Here is an 18,134-nt window from a genome sequence, read left to right as displayed (position 1 = left end):
GAGTTGTAAGTGTGGGGCAATTCACAATTTTTTTGAATCGCGAAAGTGGGGGGAGAAGTTCGGCGTCATTCCATATCTTGACAAATCATGGGTGTAGATTTATAAGTATACATTTGTATATCTATGGAATAGGATGTATGACAATGTATGATAGAAGAGTATAGTCACAAACTAAATATTGATCTAATTGGAATAATCAGCTACAAATGTAATATCTATAATCCCCTCATTAACTTCTCTAGCGTGACCCGTTTTCTTCCCCTCTTCTCTACCGCACTTCATTTCTACCTATCAGTCTACAACGTTGCACACAATGACTACCCCTGATTTGAATGAGATTCATGACTTTCTGGTGTCCCTGGCCCACCGGGCGGGTGAGATTATCACGAATGCTCTGCCTGAAACCAGTGGTACCGGGTCCAAGAAGAACAGTTCGTGAATACTTTTATGTAAAGAGTACATGTATACAGAGTACTAACATGGGAATTGAGCCTTGTAGGTGCCGACCTGGTCACAGAATATGACCGTGCAGTGGAGAAGATGATTTCGACGTCACTCAAGGAGAAATTTCCCGATTACGTGTAGGGGCTTCATTGCCATCGGGTGTACATCGCTGATAATCTGCAATAGGTTTCATGGCGAGGAGACCTATGATCCCAATCAGCCTTTGACCGATGCCCCCACGTTCATCGTGGATCCAATTGATGGAACTGTGAACTTCGTCCACAGTTTCCCGTATGCCTGTGTCTCTCTGGGCTTTGCCGTGGGCCGAGTTCCTGCCGTGGGAGTGGTCTACAACCCGTTCACCAAGACCTTACATTCTGCTGTTCGAGGCCAAGGCGCATTTTTAAACCGGGAAACCCGCCTGCCGCTAAAGGGAGAGACTGTAGAGCCCCTTTCTGGGCTTGCCAATGCTCTCATCAGCATCGAATGGGGCTCCGATCGCAGCGGGCCCAATTGGGACACCAAAGTTCGTACCTTCGCGAAACTGGGTCAGGCGAAAGAGGATGGGGGCGCGATGGTGCGCTCCATGCGGAGTCTGGGATCGGCTGCACTCAACATGTGCGCGGTTGCGGAGGGTACCATGGACCTGTACTGGGAAGGGGGATGCTGGGAGTGGGATGTCTGTGCAGCATGGGTCATCCTGACCGAGGCAGGAGGCATCATAGTGGATGGGAATCCCGGTGGATGGAAGGCTTCTCTGGATGGGCGAAAGTATCTGGCGGTTCGAGGAGCCCCCGAGGCAGGACAGAAGGAGATCGTGGAAGAGTTCTGGAGCAACATCCAAGGCCGATTGGACTACTAGCGGCAATACAGGAATGATCTCATTCATATGTGGAATCTTGATAGGGGGTATTAATTACAGGGTATGCATGCTATATACAAAATCTTCTTATTCTTAATTCCCGCGTCGGGTTCTCGGCGTTCCAAGGCTTTCATTTTCATGGCCGCAGCGTGGGGGACCAACGATAGCCAGCGTCATCCTTCTCGTCAAGCCCGGATTCACAATCATCGTCTTCATCTACGTGGCGATCCGTCCACCGCGCGGAATCCTGTCGCGACACGTCCGTATAGTGAGATTGTCCATTGGTGCTGGTCGTCTTGTGGGATTCATGCTCAGCCGGGAAAGTTTCGGCTCTTTCATGGATTGGGGAATGCGCCGAGAGTCGAGAAGGCCCCGGGAAATCATGCAGATGATCCGGACCCATACGAGGGGTTTGTTCTGAATCCTGACTGGAGTCGTCATGTTGGCCTTCAACTTCATCACCGGAGCTACTGGGCCCAATACCGGGTGACTTGGCCCTCTCAACCGTTTGCTGCAATACATCATCCGTCTCTACAGCGTCAGTATGTCCAAAGTGCGTATCGACCAAGTGCTTCACGACAGGCCATCCATAGGCATTGGTGAACATTCGTCGTACGATTATGTTGTTATGTGCGTCAGGTTCGAGACGCACAAGGACCTTGCGCCAGGTCAAATCGCGGTGATAGGCGCGAGCAATCTTCTCTTCGACCTTCAGTCCACTTTCTCCAAGGTTGGCAGAGACGCCGGAGTTGGAAGGGAGTTGAGTGGCCGCGGGGGCCGTTTTCGAGCTCTTATTCTGCAAAGAACTGAACGCGATGGTTCGTCGTTTCACGGGTAATGGGGGTGGGATGTCGTCCGAGTGATAAATTCGATCATGGAAGATGGTCCGTGGACGGGCTGAAGGATCCAAAAGAAAGTCGGTGGGGGGTAAAGGTGGCATCAGCAAGTCGCCTGCACACTCAAAAAAGGTGGTCTTCGGTGGCGTATGCAATCCTTCTTCACCCTCATATAAGGAATTTCCCCGAACTAAAGGGGCAGGACTTTGATTGGCGTCAAATGACGCGAGAGTCTGGCTGCGCCTATAAATTTTGGTATGTTTCGGGCGCGGAGGAGACTTGGTCTCCTTGGCACGGAACAGGGAGAAGAAAGTGCTAAGAGGACCAGAAGAGGCACTTCCAGCAACATTATCCTTCGATCCACCATCTGTCACTTGGCTGTGATGTGATGAATGTCTTTTCGACGCAATAAACTGTCCAGAGGCGGGGGAAGATGGGTCTTCCAGAGCCAAAGCTTCGTGCTCATCCAACGAAGAAGTACCATCTGCCAGTCCTGGTGCTTCACCAGTACGAACAATTTGAGGGGACTTCGAATTGGCTCCAGTCAACTCGGCCCAACCCCATTCTGCCATGGTTCCTACCAGACCGATGTCTCTTCTCGCCTTCTCCACTCGATCAAGGCCTCTCCAGTCCAGGAAAAGCAAACAAGAGGTCCGCAAGGGAACAATTCCATCATTGACGACATTCGAGTAAACGGTGCGATGCTGAAACTTCTGCAAGGCCTCATGAGCGGGCCCACAGGGCAGGATTCGCAGAAGCGGCTTGGACCCTGGATCGGGGTTGCTTTGATCTTTGGCCGAGTCACCTCGCCCACCAATAATGGCTCCCCAACCGCTTCGTACCTTCGGTGCCGTCCAGCTCAACCCAAGATCTTGTCCTGTTCGACCGACAAGGCCCAAGTCCAGGGCAAATCGAACGTACATGGGGTTCTCGTTGCTAAGTCCCAGAAATGGGGTTGCGAGGGCAATAAAGTTGATCGGTCTGATCTGCTCGAAGAAACGGGGAGAGTGTTTGTGAATATACGCGATAGCATATGTTTGAATCAGACCACCCAGAGAGTGTCCTATGAAGCTAATGCCGGTAATTTGGTATGCATGGTCATCCCCACCAGCAAGCCCATCTTGATCCACAGAAGCATGAGGATCCGATGAGAGATTAGGCTCATCCTTCCGGGAACTAAAAGGGCGAGGAAATGTTTTGGACTTGGAGGTCTTCAGAGGGAAGTAGGGTTGATCAGGATATGTCATCAACAAGATATACTTGGCCAAGCGTTTTCCTAGATACTGAATGCCACGTTCGGTGCGAACCGCATTGCCTGAGAACCCCCGAACAATGACTTCCTCGTCATCGGCCTCGGTATTCTCTTGATTATCTTTCTTCGTGGTCTTGTTCGTAGCCGCATCAATGCTTTCCTTGAGATAGAGCATGTCCGCACCCAGATTACTGTGCAAGCCATGGGTCACCACAACCAAGTGTATCCGCTTCTTTGGCGGTATATGGTGGGAACTTTCGGTCACACTCCCCGGCTCTGCTGATTCACCAATGTGGGTTTCAACCCCAGAGTCAGTCTCGACCGGACTAGTTTTTGACGGCAATGGTGGACTATTCCACAGACTAGTTGTATCATCCACACGTAGTGTGATAGACTTAGAAAACACCCCTGTGGTAGCCAGTACCTGCAAACCCTTGGTCTCTGGCAGCCAGTGATCCTGTAACTTCCCAGGAGGCCCCATTCCAGCCGCTGAAGTCCCACCAGCTGAAAAGAAATCCAACGATTTGGCGTCACGAGCGACCAGCATTTCAAAATGAACAGCTGCACTGTTGGAGAATATCACCTGTGACACAATCTCAATTACCCATGTTACCGTCGAGGGACCATTAAGCCCCATGTGACCGGCAGCGAGGTTGTGAGAGCCTCCGAAAGAGGTCGGCAACTTGATGGTCGCATCCCAGTTCCCACCGGCTTTCAGATACGGTTCAAACTGTGGGATGCCATCTGTTTCTTGTTCATCATACTTGCTGTTGGGGTCGAATGTAGATGGATAGCAGGATGCGTAAAGGCTGTACGGGCCGTGGAGGTAGGCGGCTCGCAGCGGAATGGCCGAGGCATTTTTTACCCTAACGTAAAGTTGAGTTGGCAGAGGTAGGATGGGATCGGCAGCTGGCGTGTAGGTCAACGTGTATCTATTCAGGTGTGCTCGTCAGCTTCGTGGATTATTCAGAATCCATGCGGTTCGCCGGAAGGGTGCGGCGAGCGGAGTTATAGGGGAGACGAAACAAACCTGACAACCTCCCCAACTCTTACACTGCCCGTTTGATAAGTCAACAGCATCTCCGGGGACGGTTTTGAGTTCACGAGGCTCTGGCGCCACCCAGCAAGCGTGTAGAAGCGGAACACGCCCTCAGTGCCGGGATCGAATACCGCTCGGTCTGGCGTTTGCGAAGCTGAATACGTTCTGGGCGTGATCAGCATCGAATTCAGCAGACGGGTCCATTATCTGACGAGAGAGTATATTCAAGTTAACGACATGGCCGATCTGCCATATGGATGAAGGCGCAAGAACGGGATAGTCGGTAAATTCGGGGGAGACGGCAGATTGCGGCTGTCGATCATGCGTGAACATCAATCACAACACTCGTGCATTTATGGTATACATGTTCCATATGATTGTGGATATAGATATCAATGTAGATAATTTGAAGATTTTTGAAATTGATGATGCCATAAAGGGGAGAAGAAAGGTCCAGTTATTGCATAGGATACAAATCTCATATTCCGTCCTACAATGAACCCATGCATAGTTTCATGGTTTAATGATCTGGAGAAGCTGCCGGGGCTCTTTACGCAACTCTAGCCATCCGCCTTTCTCTATCACGACAATTTTGCCGTCAATGCACACTCGTCTCCATCGTTCTAAGTCTTCCTGGAACTCGATTCGTAGTTGTTCAACGGCGGTATAGGTGACTGTTGCCTCCTGCACATGCTGGCCTCCTTGGTAGGCCAGGGTCATGAGGCGCATTGCTTCTTCCGCGGGGAGAGGGCCGAAGTGTAAGAACCGCATTTGTTCCCCCAGTGGCTCCGAATCCGGGGAAATGAGAAAGTCTTTCTCCAGTCGAGGAACGAGACTAGCCAGAACATACATATGTTCGTCACTCTCAGTTGTTTTTTCCTGTCCATCTGTCGTCAGATAGGTGATCTTGCCTTGAAATCGATGAGGCGCCGTGCCGTCAGACGGGTACAAAAGTTCTTTGGCTGCCATCTTGAACCTCTCTGACCCGAACTTGCGATATTCCACTGTGTCGCTGTCGGCAACTAATGCTGCATGTAGTCCCCAACTGGCCACGACAGCACCATAGATGGTTTGATGGGATGCAGCGGGCTCAGGACTTATAGGTAGTCTCTGGAGCCCCTCGTTAATGACGAGTTGACTTCCGGGAGACAACGTCGCCGCAAAGATCGGTACGGGCGATGGTCCACCACGAAGCAATGCCACGAGGCTTGAGGCTGGACCAGATCGTAGCCCAATAGAGCTCGCCATGGCATTGCCAGTTCCACAAGGGACGAGGGCAATCTGTGGGGGCCTTTGAACGGATTGGGTAGATTTATAGAAAACATCGAGAATGTCAACAAGGCCCCCATCACCTGAAAGGAGGATAATGGTCTGAGGGGTTCCTGCGCAGGCGCGCTCCAGGAACTGAGATCGGGAAAGCTCGCTGATAGTCTGAGTGGACTGTGTTTCGTGAGCCTGGTGATTGATGCCTAGAAGGGAGAGAAAGGGCTCTATGATATCTCGAAACACTGTTTGGGCTGATCCCGTCCCCGACAGGGTAGATATGATGACCTGCACTGGCTCGGAGTGTCGTAGATGGTCTGGAAGTTTCACTACGAAGGGTGACAGTGAAGGGGGCAGGAACGGAATATCTGTTTTTTCCAAGTACCCGAGCCCCTCGTCATTTTGACCCGGGTTCACAAGGAATAGCACCTGGTATCCGGACAAAGACGTAGAGGGCAGAACTCCGATGATATTGGTGAAATGAATGTACCCTTGGGCTCCAGTGGGGGAAGTACATTGCAGAATGTCTCCCGTGGCCTCTGCTGTGTGTATCTCAGTGTCCCAGTCAAATGGAACTGGGGCCATTGTAGGGGGTGGTCGACTATCTCCAAAGCGAGGGGGATATATGGATTTGTAAAGTATGCTGCGGTGCCAAGACGTTCAGTTGATAAGCATTATCGATAAGCCAAATTTGGCGGGGTTCTCTGTGGACCCGAACGATGTCAAATGACTTTACAAGCTATAACAAGTAACATTGTACAAAGTATAGATACAGTTTATCGAAACTAAAACACATCCACCAATGCTCTAGTAAGTCTCTTGTTCTTGTGATGGCAGGTGTTTATCACTCAAGTTCACAGCAATAAAGGACTTGGGGAGTTTGACCCTGAAAGACTAGTCAGTATACCATCAAGATGGGGAGAGTCAAGGTCCACTTACGTATCGAATTTCGCTTTGAGGGTCTCAATCACCTCTTTCCAATCCTGATGTGCCGTCAAACTGCGTCGTGGCGCACATCCGATTGCGTGCCGGGAGTCGAGTTGCACATCAAGTGGATCGAAAGCGTGGCACCCGGGGCTGATGGAGATGCGGATGGAATAGGAGTTGACATCGGACTCGCTATCCCGGGCTTCGTAGAGTTCGAAGCAGATCTGAGAGAGATAGTCGAGCTCGGGAATGGTGCTGCGAGCGATCTTGGTCTGGATCCCACCCTCGAGGATGCAGTTCAAAAGCGTGTAAATGTGGGACTCCTTGGTGAAGTAAAAGAACGATTTCGCATCAGGAGAGGCCTGCACTTCTTCTAAATCACGAACGATTTCTTGAAGAAGCGGTAGAGATGTAAGAAGACCGATCTCAAGTTTCTCGCTGTCCGTGATGCCATATTCCTGTGGTGTGACGTAGTCAAAAAGAACTTTGGCAAGCTTGTATAGCTCCCGGAGCTTAGAAAGGCGCTCGTCCATCTTGCACTTGTTGGAGTTCGAGCCAGGGTAGAGCTTGAAGTAATGGTCGTACGAGTCGTCCAGCGCCCGAAGGTGCGGTAGAGACTCGAGTGCCTGAAGTCGCTTTTTCAAGCCAAACCGCTGGGCCAGTGTCTGGTTTTCGGCACGTTCTTCAATTTTCTCATTCCCAACCTCTGCTCCGTTCTTACTTTCCACGATAGACGGACTCTTGCCTTTGACACTGCACTTGTCATCGTCATCACGGTCGCTGTCTGGTGGCATAAAGACCCATTCCAGAAACTGTCGATTGTGTAGAGCATCAAACTTCATGCTATCGTAAAGTTCGGACAATTTGCTGGGGTCTACCTTTTCTGTATCACAAAACTCGGCAAAGAGCTTTTCCCATCGCTCTTTGAAGAGCCGGGGGTCTTCTCCCGCGCACCATCGCCCTTGGACATTGGCGATATGGGGTTGGTCAGGTTGAGAATCTGGCTGATCGGGATCCTCGGCGTTCTGTAATGAGGGTTCCAACTTTTCAAAATTATGGCGCATGACGCTCCGATGAAACTTCATCAACTCCACCACCGTAGAAAGAACGACGGATGGTTCGGGGATGTTGGTATCCTTAGGCCATGCGAATTGTGAAGGCGCAGACCCCTCCCTCAGGAGCAGCTTCAGCTTCTTTTTGACTTTATCCATTACATCTTTGGCGGCATTGGAATCATCAAGCAGATCCTTTCGAACTTGAATAAGGTCTACTGGGATTTCTTTTTGGTCCAGAAAAGAGCAAGCCCAAATTTGAGCTGTTCCATTTTGTCAGCAGGAATAAAAGAGACGAAGGCGAATAGAACAGATCCTACTTACCACTTGTGCTTACTCGGCGCTCGGAGCTGGTGAAAAGGCGGACATTATTGAGAGCCTCTTTATTCATCAGCTTGAGATCGTCGCGCATGTTCAAGCCCAGGTCCTGCGATTGATAGCGTGCTGCGTGTGTAGGCTCCCCTCCCCATTTGATGATCAACTGGAGTTTATCCAAGATCAAGTCATTCTCGACGGCGGAAAATCTAGAGAACGTAGGGCCAGAGATGGAGTCGCTCCGCGTCTGTGGTCTGCGCAAGGCCTCGCTGTCTTGCCCAGCTTCACCATGTATGGGCGAAGCAGGTTCCTCGGGAGCCGTTTGACCTAGTGGCGATGTAGAGGCTGGAGATGGGTCTTGCTCCCGCATTTCCTCGGGTCGGCGCTTCCGGAACATAGGCTTGATTTGTACTTTGGTCCCAGGCCAGCCGCCCTTCTTCTCCAAGGATACACGAAGAAGATTTAATTTGTCCACATCCTCGAGCTCTTGTTCCAGGGCTAGTTTGACTGCATCAGAGACACTGGAGAGGGCCGCAGCTCCCTTGATCACCACCTCCTCTTGGTGCCCCTTTAGAAGATCCACAAAAGGCTGACTATGAAAGGTGAATTTGAACTTTTGCTTAGGTGTTCGATCGGCGTGCCGGATGACGGCTACCATTCCCTTGAGTTTCCAGGAGTGTTTCGAAGCCGGAAGAGGCGGTAGGACTCCTTCGCTGGCTTGGTGAAGGGAAACAGCCGGTGACTTCGTATTAGAAGGGCTGTAGCCACGGGAGTCTTGCTGGCATTCTCTCGAGTTCGGATTACTCGGATTCACGATAGGTTCGGCGCTTTCTAACCCAGACGAGGATGCTAAAGAAGGAGCCCCAGTCGATACATCTGATGAAGGCGCGTCGGGAGCTCTGGGGACATGCTGACTACCATAGAGTCGAGAAGTACTTGGGGACTTCAACAATGTCTTCAACGCTTGCCGATGAGAGCCCGCCGTACTTCTTCTAGATTGACCTAAGTCCGGTGAAGGGGGTTCGGAGAGCTCCATTGAGCCCTCAACCTTGCGCATCTCGTTCCAGAAAGTATCTCGCAAGATATGGGCACATTTATCGTAGTAGTCATTGTTGTCCTTGACAAAACTCCAGCCATTCACATCAATCACGTAGCTCTTGTCTCCCACACGAAGCATATCAAAACCGCAGATTCTCTGGCCAAATCCGTTCGATATCTTCGAGGCAATCGCGGCTTCCTCTTTGCTCAGCTGGGTGATGTATCGTAGTTCTTTACCGTGGGTGTTTCGACGGACGAGGCCGTCGACAACGGGTGACTTGCGTGTCTCGGCATGACAAAAGTCAGGGCCCACTGTATACGCTTTTACATCTTCGGCATTGTCCACCCGAAGGAACTGTTCATACAAGTAGCTTGCCTCGGTCTCCGTGACCGAACGAGGTACGGAGAGGTTGGGATCATATTCCGAGCTCTTGTTGCCGACTTTTCGGAAAAGCTTCCGTCCACCGCCGCCATATTGTTGATCGTTGGGGAAATAGATATGAATATTGTGGTCTTCCCCGTTGACGGGTTTCTCCACGAAGGGCTTCCGAAAAACTTTGCCATCCACAATCAGCGACTCGCCATCCTCCGACATGGATACCTGCTGGGTTCTCCGGGCACCGCCTCCCGTGCCATCTTCAGGGCCCTCCAGTTTGACCCCCGTCAGTCGGTAGACGTGCTGAGCGAGATCCGGCGATTCCAGAACTGGGCCGCCATCACGATTCACCTCCACTCTCTTGGGTGTGGGGACTCCCATTTGGTCCAAAATCTTCAGACATAATCGTCGGTCCCACAGCACCTTTTGCATCGGCAAATCATTGACGCAGATAGGCTTCCGGAGTTTGGCATAGGCGATGGATTTATCCAGAGGGAACCCATCCGAGAAGAAAGCAATCAGGAAATCACACACCGGCCAATTCTCCACATCTTCGTCCAGAATCACCTTGTCTCCAAAAACAATCACCTCAAATTCGCCCTTGGCTTGAAGTCGAGTGAGGATATTCTGGCTTGGCTTGCTGCGGGCTTTCACATCTAGGGCACAGACACCAATCCTCCACAATTTAGACCCACTGGGCTCCAGTTCACTGATAGAACTTGCTGCCGTACTGCCGCTGAATCGTCGGGGGGTGCGACTGGAAGAGCGGTTGGAATGGCCAAAACGCGGGACCGAGCGAGTATCTGGGGTCGGATCCGCTCGACTAGGCTTCATCGGAGAATTTTGGCCATGGGGTCGAGTTGATGTCAAGGGCTCTGTTGGGGGGATCTCCTTCTGCTCCGGATCCACGGAGAGCTGCGGTGAGCCTGAACCTAGGATCTGTTCAAAAACGCCTTTTGATGAGCCCAGGTCGGCAGGTGGGCTGCTGCCCTGGCCATTGTCTGATTCCATCACGCCGGGTGGTTTACCAGGATCGATAAGACGTAGGTGCGAAGAGAAAAGAAAGGAATCTCGGGTCGGTGATAGAGGGGCAGTGGGGGAGAAGGTGCGGGTTCTCTCCGGAGGTCGAAAACCAGCAATCAACCTTGAATCTGTACAGGTGACGAAATTGAAGACATTACTTGATAATTGTAGATGTCAAAGGAAGTTGTGGGTTTTATTTCACGAGAGTGCAAAGAGGAATGAGAGAGAGAAAACTGTGAGAGTCCGTGGACGAAAGCGAACATTTTTTCCGAAAGCATAAACATAACCTTATCCCAGTGCGCAGGTGGCAACCTTGGAAAGATGGAGATCAGTCAATGTTTCAAGGTTATCTCTCATATATTAGGTATGTCTAGGTATCCGTATATTGTATTTGCTTTTTCCTTTCATTCCAAGCTTATTTTGAATCATTGATCCTTCGGGTCTTGTCGAGATTCTTCTATATATCCATGGATATATAGGTAGTTATACGTAGATGCTAAGGCTTATAAAGCTCTTGAATATGCCAAGCTAATTGTATATACAACATCAGCACAGAAGCCTAAACCCATTCCTGTCAGGAATACTCCCTAAAGGTTTATATGTATGCATGTGTGGATACTGATCCCCAAAGGCGGTGTGGGAGCTTCGAGGCGGAGAAGGGGAAAAAAAAAAAATCTCACGCGGAAACGCAACTTCAATGGAGGACAAGATTCAAAAGATGTACACTCGTTGATTATATCTTGATTCTGGTTTCTCGGGTAGTGTGATATAACTGATCGCCTATCTTCACTCCTCTTACCATTCCTCCCTTTTCTCACCTTTGTCCCAATACTACTGCCCAAGTTCAAAAGAATACCTCACCATGCCGGCTATGGCCAATGATACCTTTGACTTGCCTCTAGCCAAGAGGCAGAAGAGGGCTCTCAATGAAGAAAAGAGGGTAGCTAACCAGCGTGGGGGCTCCAAAATTTTCGCTCCCTTCCGGGTATGTTCAAAACCGAGTCTAATCTGAGTTGATCTTGTCGCAATGTTTTTTCTCCTTTTGAAGATTATCGTGCTAATAGACTTTCAAAGACACTGGGACTCGTGTCTCCAACTTCAGTACCATTCACTAGTGTGCGCCTGGGAAAGTCTACTTATCAGATCACGACATCGGTAGGCCATACGCTACAGACCTATGATTTACGACGAGGCTTGAGTCTGATCTTTTTGAGTCGGCCGCAAACCCCGGAGTTTATTACGGCGACATGCGCCTGGCAAGATAAGGTGTTCGCTGCTTGGGGCTTCCTCCGCCCCCGTTCCCCCGGTGGAATCTGGGTGTTTAAGCGTGGTAAACGAGTCGCATCCCTGGAAAGCCCCAATCTGGATGGGCCCATTGAACGCTTGGTGGTATTTGGATCGTGGGTTGTTGGCTGCTGGACTGGCGGTCTTGAAGTGTGGAAGACAGGGAGTTACGAGCACTACGCCAGTTTACGGCCCCAGACAAACTCTGGTTCTGTGGGCGAGCCCATCTATGCGGGACTATTGTGCAACATGCCGACGTATCTAAACAAGATCTTCGTGGGGCGCATGGATGGTGCCGTGGATATCTGGAATATCCGGAGCGGAAAGCTACTGCATACGCTACCCCCACCGTCGTCCGACTCAGGACCGATAACGGCGATTCATCCAACCCCCGCGCTGTCTCTCCTGGCCATTGCCCACAAGAGCGGTGCCTTGTCGATTCAGAATGTCGACTCGGGGCAACTCGTATTGTCTTTACGGACTCCCTCGGCACGCGCTCTGCCGGTGACATCGATCACGTTCCGAAGTGATGGTCTGGGCGCAGGTCACGATGGCCGAAAGGCCGGTGTCATGGCCACTGCCGCCAGTGGAAGTGGTGATATTACCATGTGGGATTTGAATGATGGGGGCCGGGTGGCTGGTATTCTCCGTGGGGCCCATCGGGTAGCAAATCGAGACAACGGCACAGGTGTGAATCGTGTCGAGTTCTTGGATGGACAGCCAGTGCTCGTGTCCTCAGGGGACGACAATGCCTTGAAAACATGGATCTTCGACGAGACCCCCTTCTCTCCGACACCCCGACCGCTCCATGTACGAGGGGGACACTCCGCCGCCGTCAGCGCGCTAGAATTCTTGCCAGCCGCCTCAGATGGATCTGACTCTGGTGGAAAATGGCTTCTCAGCGCAAGCAAAGATTGTAGCCTCTGGGGGTTAAGCTTACGCAAAGACAGCCAACACGCCGAAATTTCGCAAGGAAATGTAGACAGCAAGTCGAAAAAACTGGGTCCCACTGATCCATCCAGCTCGGTAGTTGACCCTCTCAAGGCATCCGAGGTGACCTGTATTGCATGTTCCCTAAATCGAGACGGAGGTATGGGCATCACTACGTCAGGCCCCATTTGGTCGAACCCTAAGTTCACCAATACCGAATCCACCAACTCCACTGGATGGGAAAGCGTCGTTACCGGCCACCGAGGGGACAAGTATGCGCGGACTTGGTTCTGGGGAAAGAAGAAAGCTGGCCGTTGGGCGTTTGCAACTGGCGATGGAACCGAAGTCAAGGTATGTTTGGCATCCGCTGTATCGGGCCCCATAATTTCATTTTGGCTAATAGAGGCATCATAGAGTGTGGCTGTTTCTCAGTGTGGAACTTTTGCGGTCATTGGATCTGCAGGGGGTTCTATCGATATGTTTAATCTGCAGTCCGGCCAACATCGGCAGAGCTTCCCATCCCGGGGATCCAAGTCTCGTGCCACGAAGGTACAGGAGAGGAATGATTCGGCATTTGTCTCCTCGCGCCCTGCAGATTCAAGACACACTAAGGCAGTGACTGGATTGATGATTGATAATCTTAACCGGACCGTCATCAGTTGCGGTCTGGATGGCAAGGTTAAGGTAAAGCCCTTTATCGTCTTAAACAGCTTTTCACACCGTCGATGCTGACATCGTTTCTTTCTCTTAATAGTTTTGGGATCTGCTCTCGGGCTCTTTGCTAGATGAATTGGATTGGAATCCCATGGCATCGGTAACTGGCATTCGCTACAGTAAGACGAGCGAACTGGTCGCCTTCAGCTGTGATGACCTCTCCATTCGTGTGGTTGATCTTGAGACCAGGAAGCTAGTGCGTGAATTCTGGGGCTGCGTGGGTCAAGTCAACGATTTCATCTTCTCCAACGATGGCCGGTGGATCATTGCGGCGTCCATGGATTCTGTGATACGGATCTGGGACCTGCCCACTGGACATCTCATCGATATCTTCCGCGTTTCCAGCACATGCGTCTCGTTGGCGATGTCATCTACTGGAGAATTCCTCGCTACGGCACATGCCGGAAGCATTGGCATCAGCCTCTGGAGCAACCGTAGCCTTTTCATGCCCGTATCTACCAAGAATATGGACGAGGATCACATCGAGGATGTCGGTGTGCCCACAACATCGGGCGAGAGCGGCGCGGGTCTTGTTGAAGCGGCCTTCATGGAGGCCCCCGAGGCAGACGAGGCAGAGGGACCCGTGCTGACAAGCGAGCAGCTGCGGCAGGATATGGTCACTCTCAGTCTGGTCCCTAAGAGCAAATGGCAGGCTTTGGTTCATCTTGACTCCATCAAGGTATATAACGCTCTCTCTTCCAACATGCGTGCGGTGCTCTCACTAACAATAACTTAGGAACGCAATCGGCCCAAGGAAGCACCCAAAGCTCCTGAGAAGGCACCATTCTTTCTTCCCTCCATGCTCGGCGATGCACACTCTCAACCCGCGCATCAAGCCGCTGCTGAGGCCGCCGAGGCCGGCGCTCTCTCTAACAATGTAGAGGCAGAGCGATCTCGTGTGTCCAAGATGTCAATGGGGGAGGTTGGTTCAGAATCCACCATCACGCAATTCCTCAAGTCTGGTCACGGATCTGGGAATTACGATCCTTTGATTGAGCATCTCAAATCCCTTTCTCCAGCACGAGCTGACTTGGAGATTCGTTCTCTGGATCCTCGGGCGCGCAACGGATTCTCTGAACTCTCTAGTTTCATCCAAGCCCTTACAATCCGTCTGAAGCTGAGAAGAGATTTTGAGCTGGTTAACGCATGGATGGCGGTATTCCTGAAGATCCATGCTGACACAGTGGGACTTTGTTCTCGACGGGATGATCCTGAATACCGTCTTTTGCAAGAAGCCCTTACCTCTTGGACCCATGAACAGGAACAGGAAGGAAAGCGTCTTGCTGAACTGGTCGGGTACTGCCGTGGAGTTGTTGGGTTCTTAAGATCCGCACGATAAGAAGCCCCATGTATACATAGTATAAGCAATTTGCATATTGATTGAAAAACTTCTTGTTTGTGTTCAATTCTTCTTCTCTTTAAGTTTCTTCACTAGGACACCAATATTATAGAATTAAATCACAGGCTTTCTTAATGACATGGACCATTCAAGTGGTCTGCCGGTCATTTTATACTTTGTTGTTGATGAGTTTGAGCCCGACAAAGAGTCAAAACCCCGTCTATGACGAGGGTTGGTTACTGATTAGAGGTGGAAGGAATACGGCCATAGGCCAGGGGCACGGACTAAGCGCAATTTGAGAGAACAGTCTTGCAGATTCAACTGGGGTCCCAGGATAAGGCCAGGCCCATCCGAGCTTCCCACGATACCACCACAAGGGTGAGGAATAAACTATGCACAGTCAAAAATCAATACCGGCGGATCTAAATCCCTAGCTTACAGCGCACATAGAACCGGCGCGGGTATAATGAGAACATTTGCCGTGCGACATCACAAGAACCATATGATTTGGCCAATTCCATCTGGTTTCGGATTAAAGATTCAAGGCACTTGACGATGAATCGGGTAGAGGTGTTTATGTGTCTGTCGGACGGCGGTGATTATACCAAGTCAATGATGAACTCTCAAGGCAGACCTTTAGGTCGAATTTGATGAGCAGGTCCGCTTGGCAGTCCCCTCGCAAAAGGCAGGAGCAGTAGGCGTGAGGGCGGTCTAGGACGTGTAAAAATATTGGACACATGGATAGTGTCCTCACTTCTCGGGAGCATCAGGCAGTCTTTCAATGACATATTTTCCGCGAGCAACGCTCATTATGGGTGCACCGGGGATTTTCCTGTACGCTAGGTTAGAACTAAGGTCCCCATCATGTTGTCTATCTGTTTGCGAGGAAAAATGGAAGACCAGTGCGACGTACCGAATCCGCCTTTTAAGATCACGATCGTTAGTTGCCACAATATAAACACGATGTTTGATGACCCGATCAACCAGGCAATCATCGGCATATGTGCCTGGATGGTCGCATTTGATTCTCTCAAATCGAGGGTCCTTAGCAACACGGAGAGCCAGACGATACTTCTGGCCCAGCTTCTCCAGCTCGGCCAGCACACAATCAGTGATGACAGGGATACACTTGGCATACAGGCAGTCCATCATGGTTGGAATGACATCAAGCTTATGCTGAATGGTGTGAGATATGAAGTTGGTGTCAACAAGAACGGAATACGGTGGCGCGAGGGCCGTATTATATTGGAAAAAGAGTGATGAAGGAGCCTGGGGTCTAGAACCACATTGTCAGCGAATGGTGACTTCTTTGAGTCTCAATAACGATTTGAAGAACTTACGCTTCTCGAACAACATCATCTTTGCTGGGTTTTCCTTTCTTATCGTCCTTGTCATTTGCTTTGCTAGATGGCGTTGTCAGTAAATGCTATCTAGTTGCCGGAAGCAGTGAAGAGGGGAAACACACAGGCGATTATCGCGTTGAGAGATTGCTCTCTTGGTGACTGCAAACTTGCGAACTTTCTTTTGAACACCCATGATGGTTCCTTAAGTGGGTTGGGGCGAACGATAGGGAGGTTGAAAGACGGGAAGAATCAAATAAAATATTTGACAGTGAAGAATTTCGATAACACCCGCAGATCTCTTATCAGTGTATGACTAATCACCAGATTATGTAACCCGCCTCGAAATTGCTCCTTCCAAAAACAAAGGTAATCGCGATGTGCTTGAGGAATTCGGATTGAATATTTTATAACATGTAACGCTCCTTTTTTCACATCGGTTGAGCTGGAGAAGTCAATTGGCCACTGGACCACTTTTGGTTATCTTTTTCATGTTAAAGTAGTATAGTGAATTATAGGCTTTGACATTAGGATAGTCATCCATTGAAGATCCATAAATGATGAATATTGATCCCTTTTTTGGTTGAACTTGGAATTTAAACTTCTCGAAATCCATCTGATAAAAAAAGGCTAGATATTGTATTTTAACATGAAACTTTGGTGGTTTGAGCCAACGCTAAGTTATTACTTATTTTAGTTGATTACTAAAGATAATATATTCTAGTGATGTTAAAAATAAAATCATAAACTATAATATAATACTGATTATTTGAATTAAATTATTTCATTAATAAAAAGGGTCTTATAGCTTCTAGTATTAGTAAATGATAGTATTAATCTTATATAAAGCTAATTATAAGGAGGTTTATCCATAAGGTATAGATAAATATATTATTATCAAATCTCCACGTTATCTACTTAAATCTATACTATATTAGTACTATTTTATCTTCCTTTCTAATCTTCTTTACTATCTTCTTATCTAGCCCTTTAATTCCTTATAAATTTATATAGTAAACCAGTAGTTTACTTATTAATAAAATATATATAGATTTCTATAAAGCCTAGCTAACACTAAAGGTTCTTTACCCTTAACCTAATTTAGCCTATATTAAAGTCTAAGATAATATAGATCATATTAGTTTTAAACTAATTCTTAAGGAAGGAAAGAATTAAAGAGATAGATTCTTCTTCTTCCTTAATATAGAGGAAGTAAGAGCTAAGTAAATAATTTATGGTAATCTTACTTTAAATATTTCTTTATTATAAATTAGCTTTAGATAAGTCTAGAGCTTACTCTTAATCTAGATATTAAATTAGAAGTAATTTAGTACTATTTTAGAATATCTAAGGTATTCTATAATTCCTATCTTAAAAAAATGAATAACTATCTTTTCTTTTATAATAAATATTCTCTCTCTTTCTATAGAATTAATCTTAATTTTAAATAAAGAATAGTATAAGAAATTAATAGAAGTTTAAGGAATATTAAAGAACTTCTACTTATATATAATATATATTTCTTTATTTAATATAATATATAGTAACTTAAAAGTTTTAATTTACTCTTAGATATTATTTTACTTTTAATTTATTTCTATACTAAATATACTAAATTATAGTTCCTATAACTTAGTATGTTAAAGTAATAATAGTAATATAGTTATAATATATATAATATTTTTATAATTAATTATTTACTTAGACTCTAATTAAGTCTATAGTAAACATTATAGCTAGAATTAAAGCTTTTACTAATCTAGATATATTAATCTTAATATCTTATTTATATTAGAAAATAATTACTATATTATATAATTATTATACTCTTATTAAGAAGATATATAAATAGGTTAATACTAGAATAGTAAAGAATATAGCTAATTTCTATCTTATTACTAAATAGACTACTAAATTCTAAGAGCTTATAGAAGATAAGAATCTAGTAAAAAAAGACTAAATAGAAAATAATTTTTATTTAAGATTAAAATAAATAGTTTATAATCTAGATTAGAGCTTAGAAGCTTCTTTACTAATTATATTAGCTTCTTATATATATTAATCCTTAAGAAATAAGGCTATAACTAGTTATAATTTATT

At 47.9% G+C, this 18,134-nt stretch overlaps 6 protein-coding genes across 6 annotated transcripts; 2 read left to right on the top strand and 4 right to left on the bottom strand.

Moving 5' to 3' along the window:
• Positions 1 to 313: 313 nt before the first annotated feature.
• Positions 314 to 1,306, top strand: N7503_007528 (inositol monophosphatase family protein; the record flags this gene model as incomplete). The annotated part of the gene is made up of 3 exons (XM_057067075.1): positions 314 to 431; positions 500 to 581; positions 631 to 1,306. 3 exons carry the CDS (start codon positions 314 to 316, stop codon positions 1,304 to 1,306), a joined length of 876 nt encoding a protein of 291 aa, XP_056920756.1.
• Positions 1,307 to 1,442: 136 nt separating this feature from the next.
• Positions 1,443 to 4,615, bottom strand: N7503_007527 (lipase ROG1 family protein; the record flags this gene model as incomplete). Its single annotated transcript, XM_057067074.1, has 2 exons — positions 1,443 to 4,326; positions 4,425 to 4,615. The coding sequence occupies 2 exons, from the start codon at positions 4,613 to 4,615 to the stop codon at positions 1,443 to 1,445; spliced, it is 3,075 nt and encodes a 1,024-aa protein (XP_056920755.1).
• Positions 4,616 to 4,946: 331 nt separating this feature from the next.
• N7503_007526 (diacylglycerol/lipid kinase family protein) lies at positions 4,947 to 6,281 on the bottom strand (the record flags this gene model as incomplete). The annotated part of the gene is made up of 1 exon (XM_057067073.1): positions 4,947 to 6,281. One exon carries the CDS (start codon positions 6,279 to 6,281, stop codon positions 4,947 to 4,949), a length of 1,335 nt encoding a protein of 444 aa, XP_056920754.1.
• A 222-nt stretch (positions 6,282 to 6,503) lies between these two features.
• N7503_007525 (inositol polyphosphate kinase VIP1) lies at positions 6,504 to 10,415 on the bottom strand (the record flags this gene model as incomplete). Its single annotated transcript, XM_057067072.1, has 3 exons — positions 6,504 to 6,582; positions 6,636 to 7,938; positions 8,000 to 10,415. 3 exons carry the CDS (start codon positions 10,413 to 10,415, stop codon positions 6,504 to 6,506), a joined length of 3,798 nt encoding a protein of 1,265 aa, XP_056920753.1.
• A 785-nt stretch (positions 10,416 to 11,200) lies between these two features.
• On the top strand, positions 11,201 to 14,694 carry N7503_007524 (rRNA-processing protein UTP21; the record flags this gene model as incomplete). Its single annotated transcript, XM_057067071.1, has 5 exons — positions 11,201 to 11,412; positions 11,502 to 12,992; positions 13,056 to 13,325; positions 13,396 to 14,034; positions 14,092 to 14,694. The coding sequence occupies exons 1-5, from the start codon at positions 11,290 to 11,292 to the stop codon at positions 14,692 to 14,694; spliced, it is 3,126 nt and encodes a 1,041-aa protein (XP_056920752.1). The 5' UTR covers positions 11,201 to 11,289.
• A 750-nt stretch (positions 14,695 to 15,444) lies between these two features.
• N7503_007523 (rRNA-processing FCF1 family protein) lies at positions 15,445 to 16,230 on the bottom strand (the record flags this gene model as incomplete). Its single annotated transcript, XM_057067070.1, has 4 exons — positions 15,445 to 15,526; positions 15,608 to 15,970; positions 16,035 to 16,097; positions 16,160 to 16,230. 4 exons carry the CDS (start codon positions 16,228 to 16,230, stop codon positions 15,445 to 15,447), a joined length of 579 nt encoding a protein of 192 aa, XP_056920751.1.
• Positions 16,231 to 18,134: the final 1,904 nt, after the last annotated feature.

Source organism: Penicillium pulvis, assembly GCF_028828015.1.
Source record: "Penicillium pulvis strain IBT 33274 chromosome Unknown contig_5_segment0_segment0, whole genome shotgun sequence".
NCBI lineage: Eukaryota > Fungi > Ascomycota > Eurotiomycetes > Eurotiales > Aspergillaceae > Penicillium > Penicillium pulvis.
The sequence above is the reverse complement of the archived record's forward strand: the minus strand, read 5'-3'. Positions and strand labels throughout refer to the sequence as shown.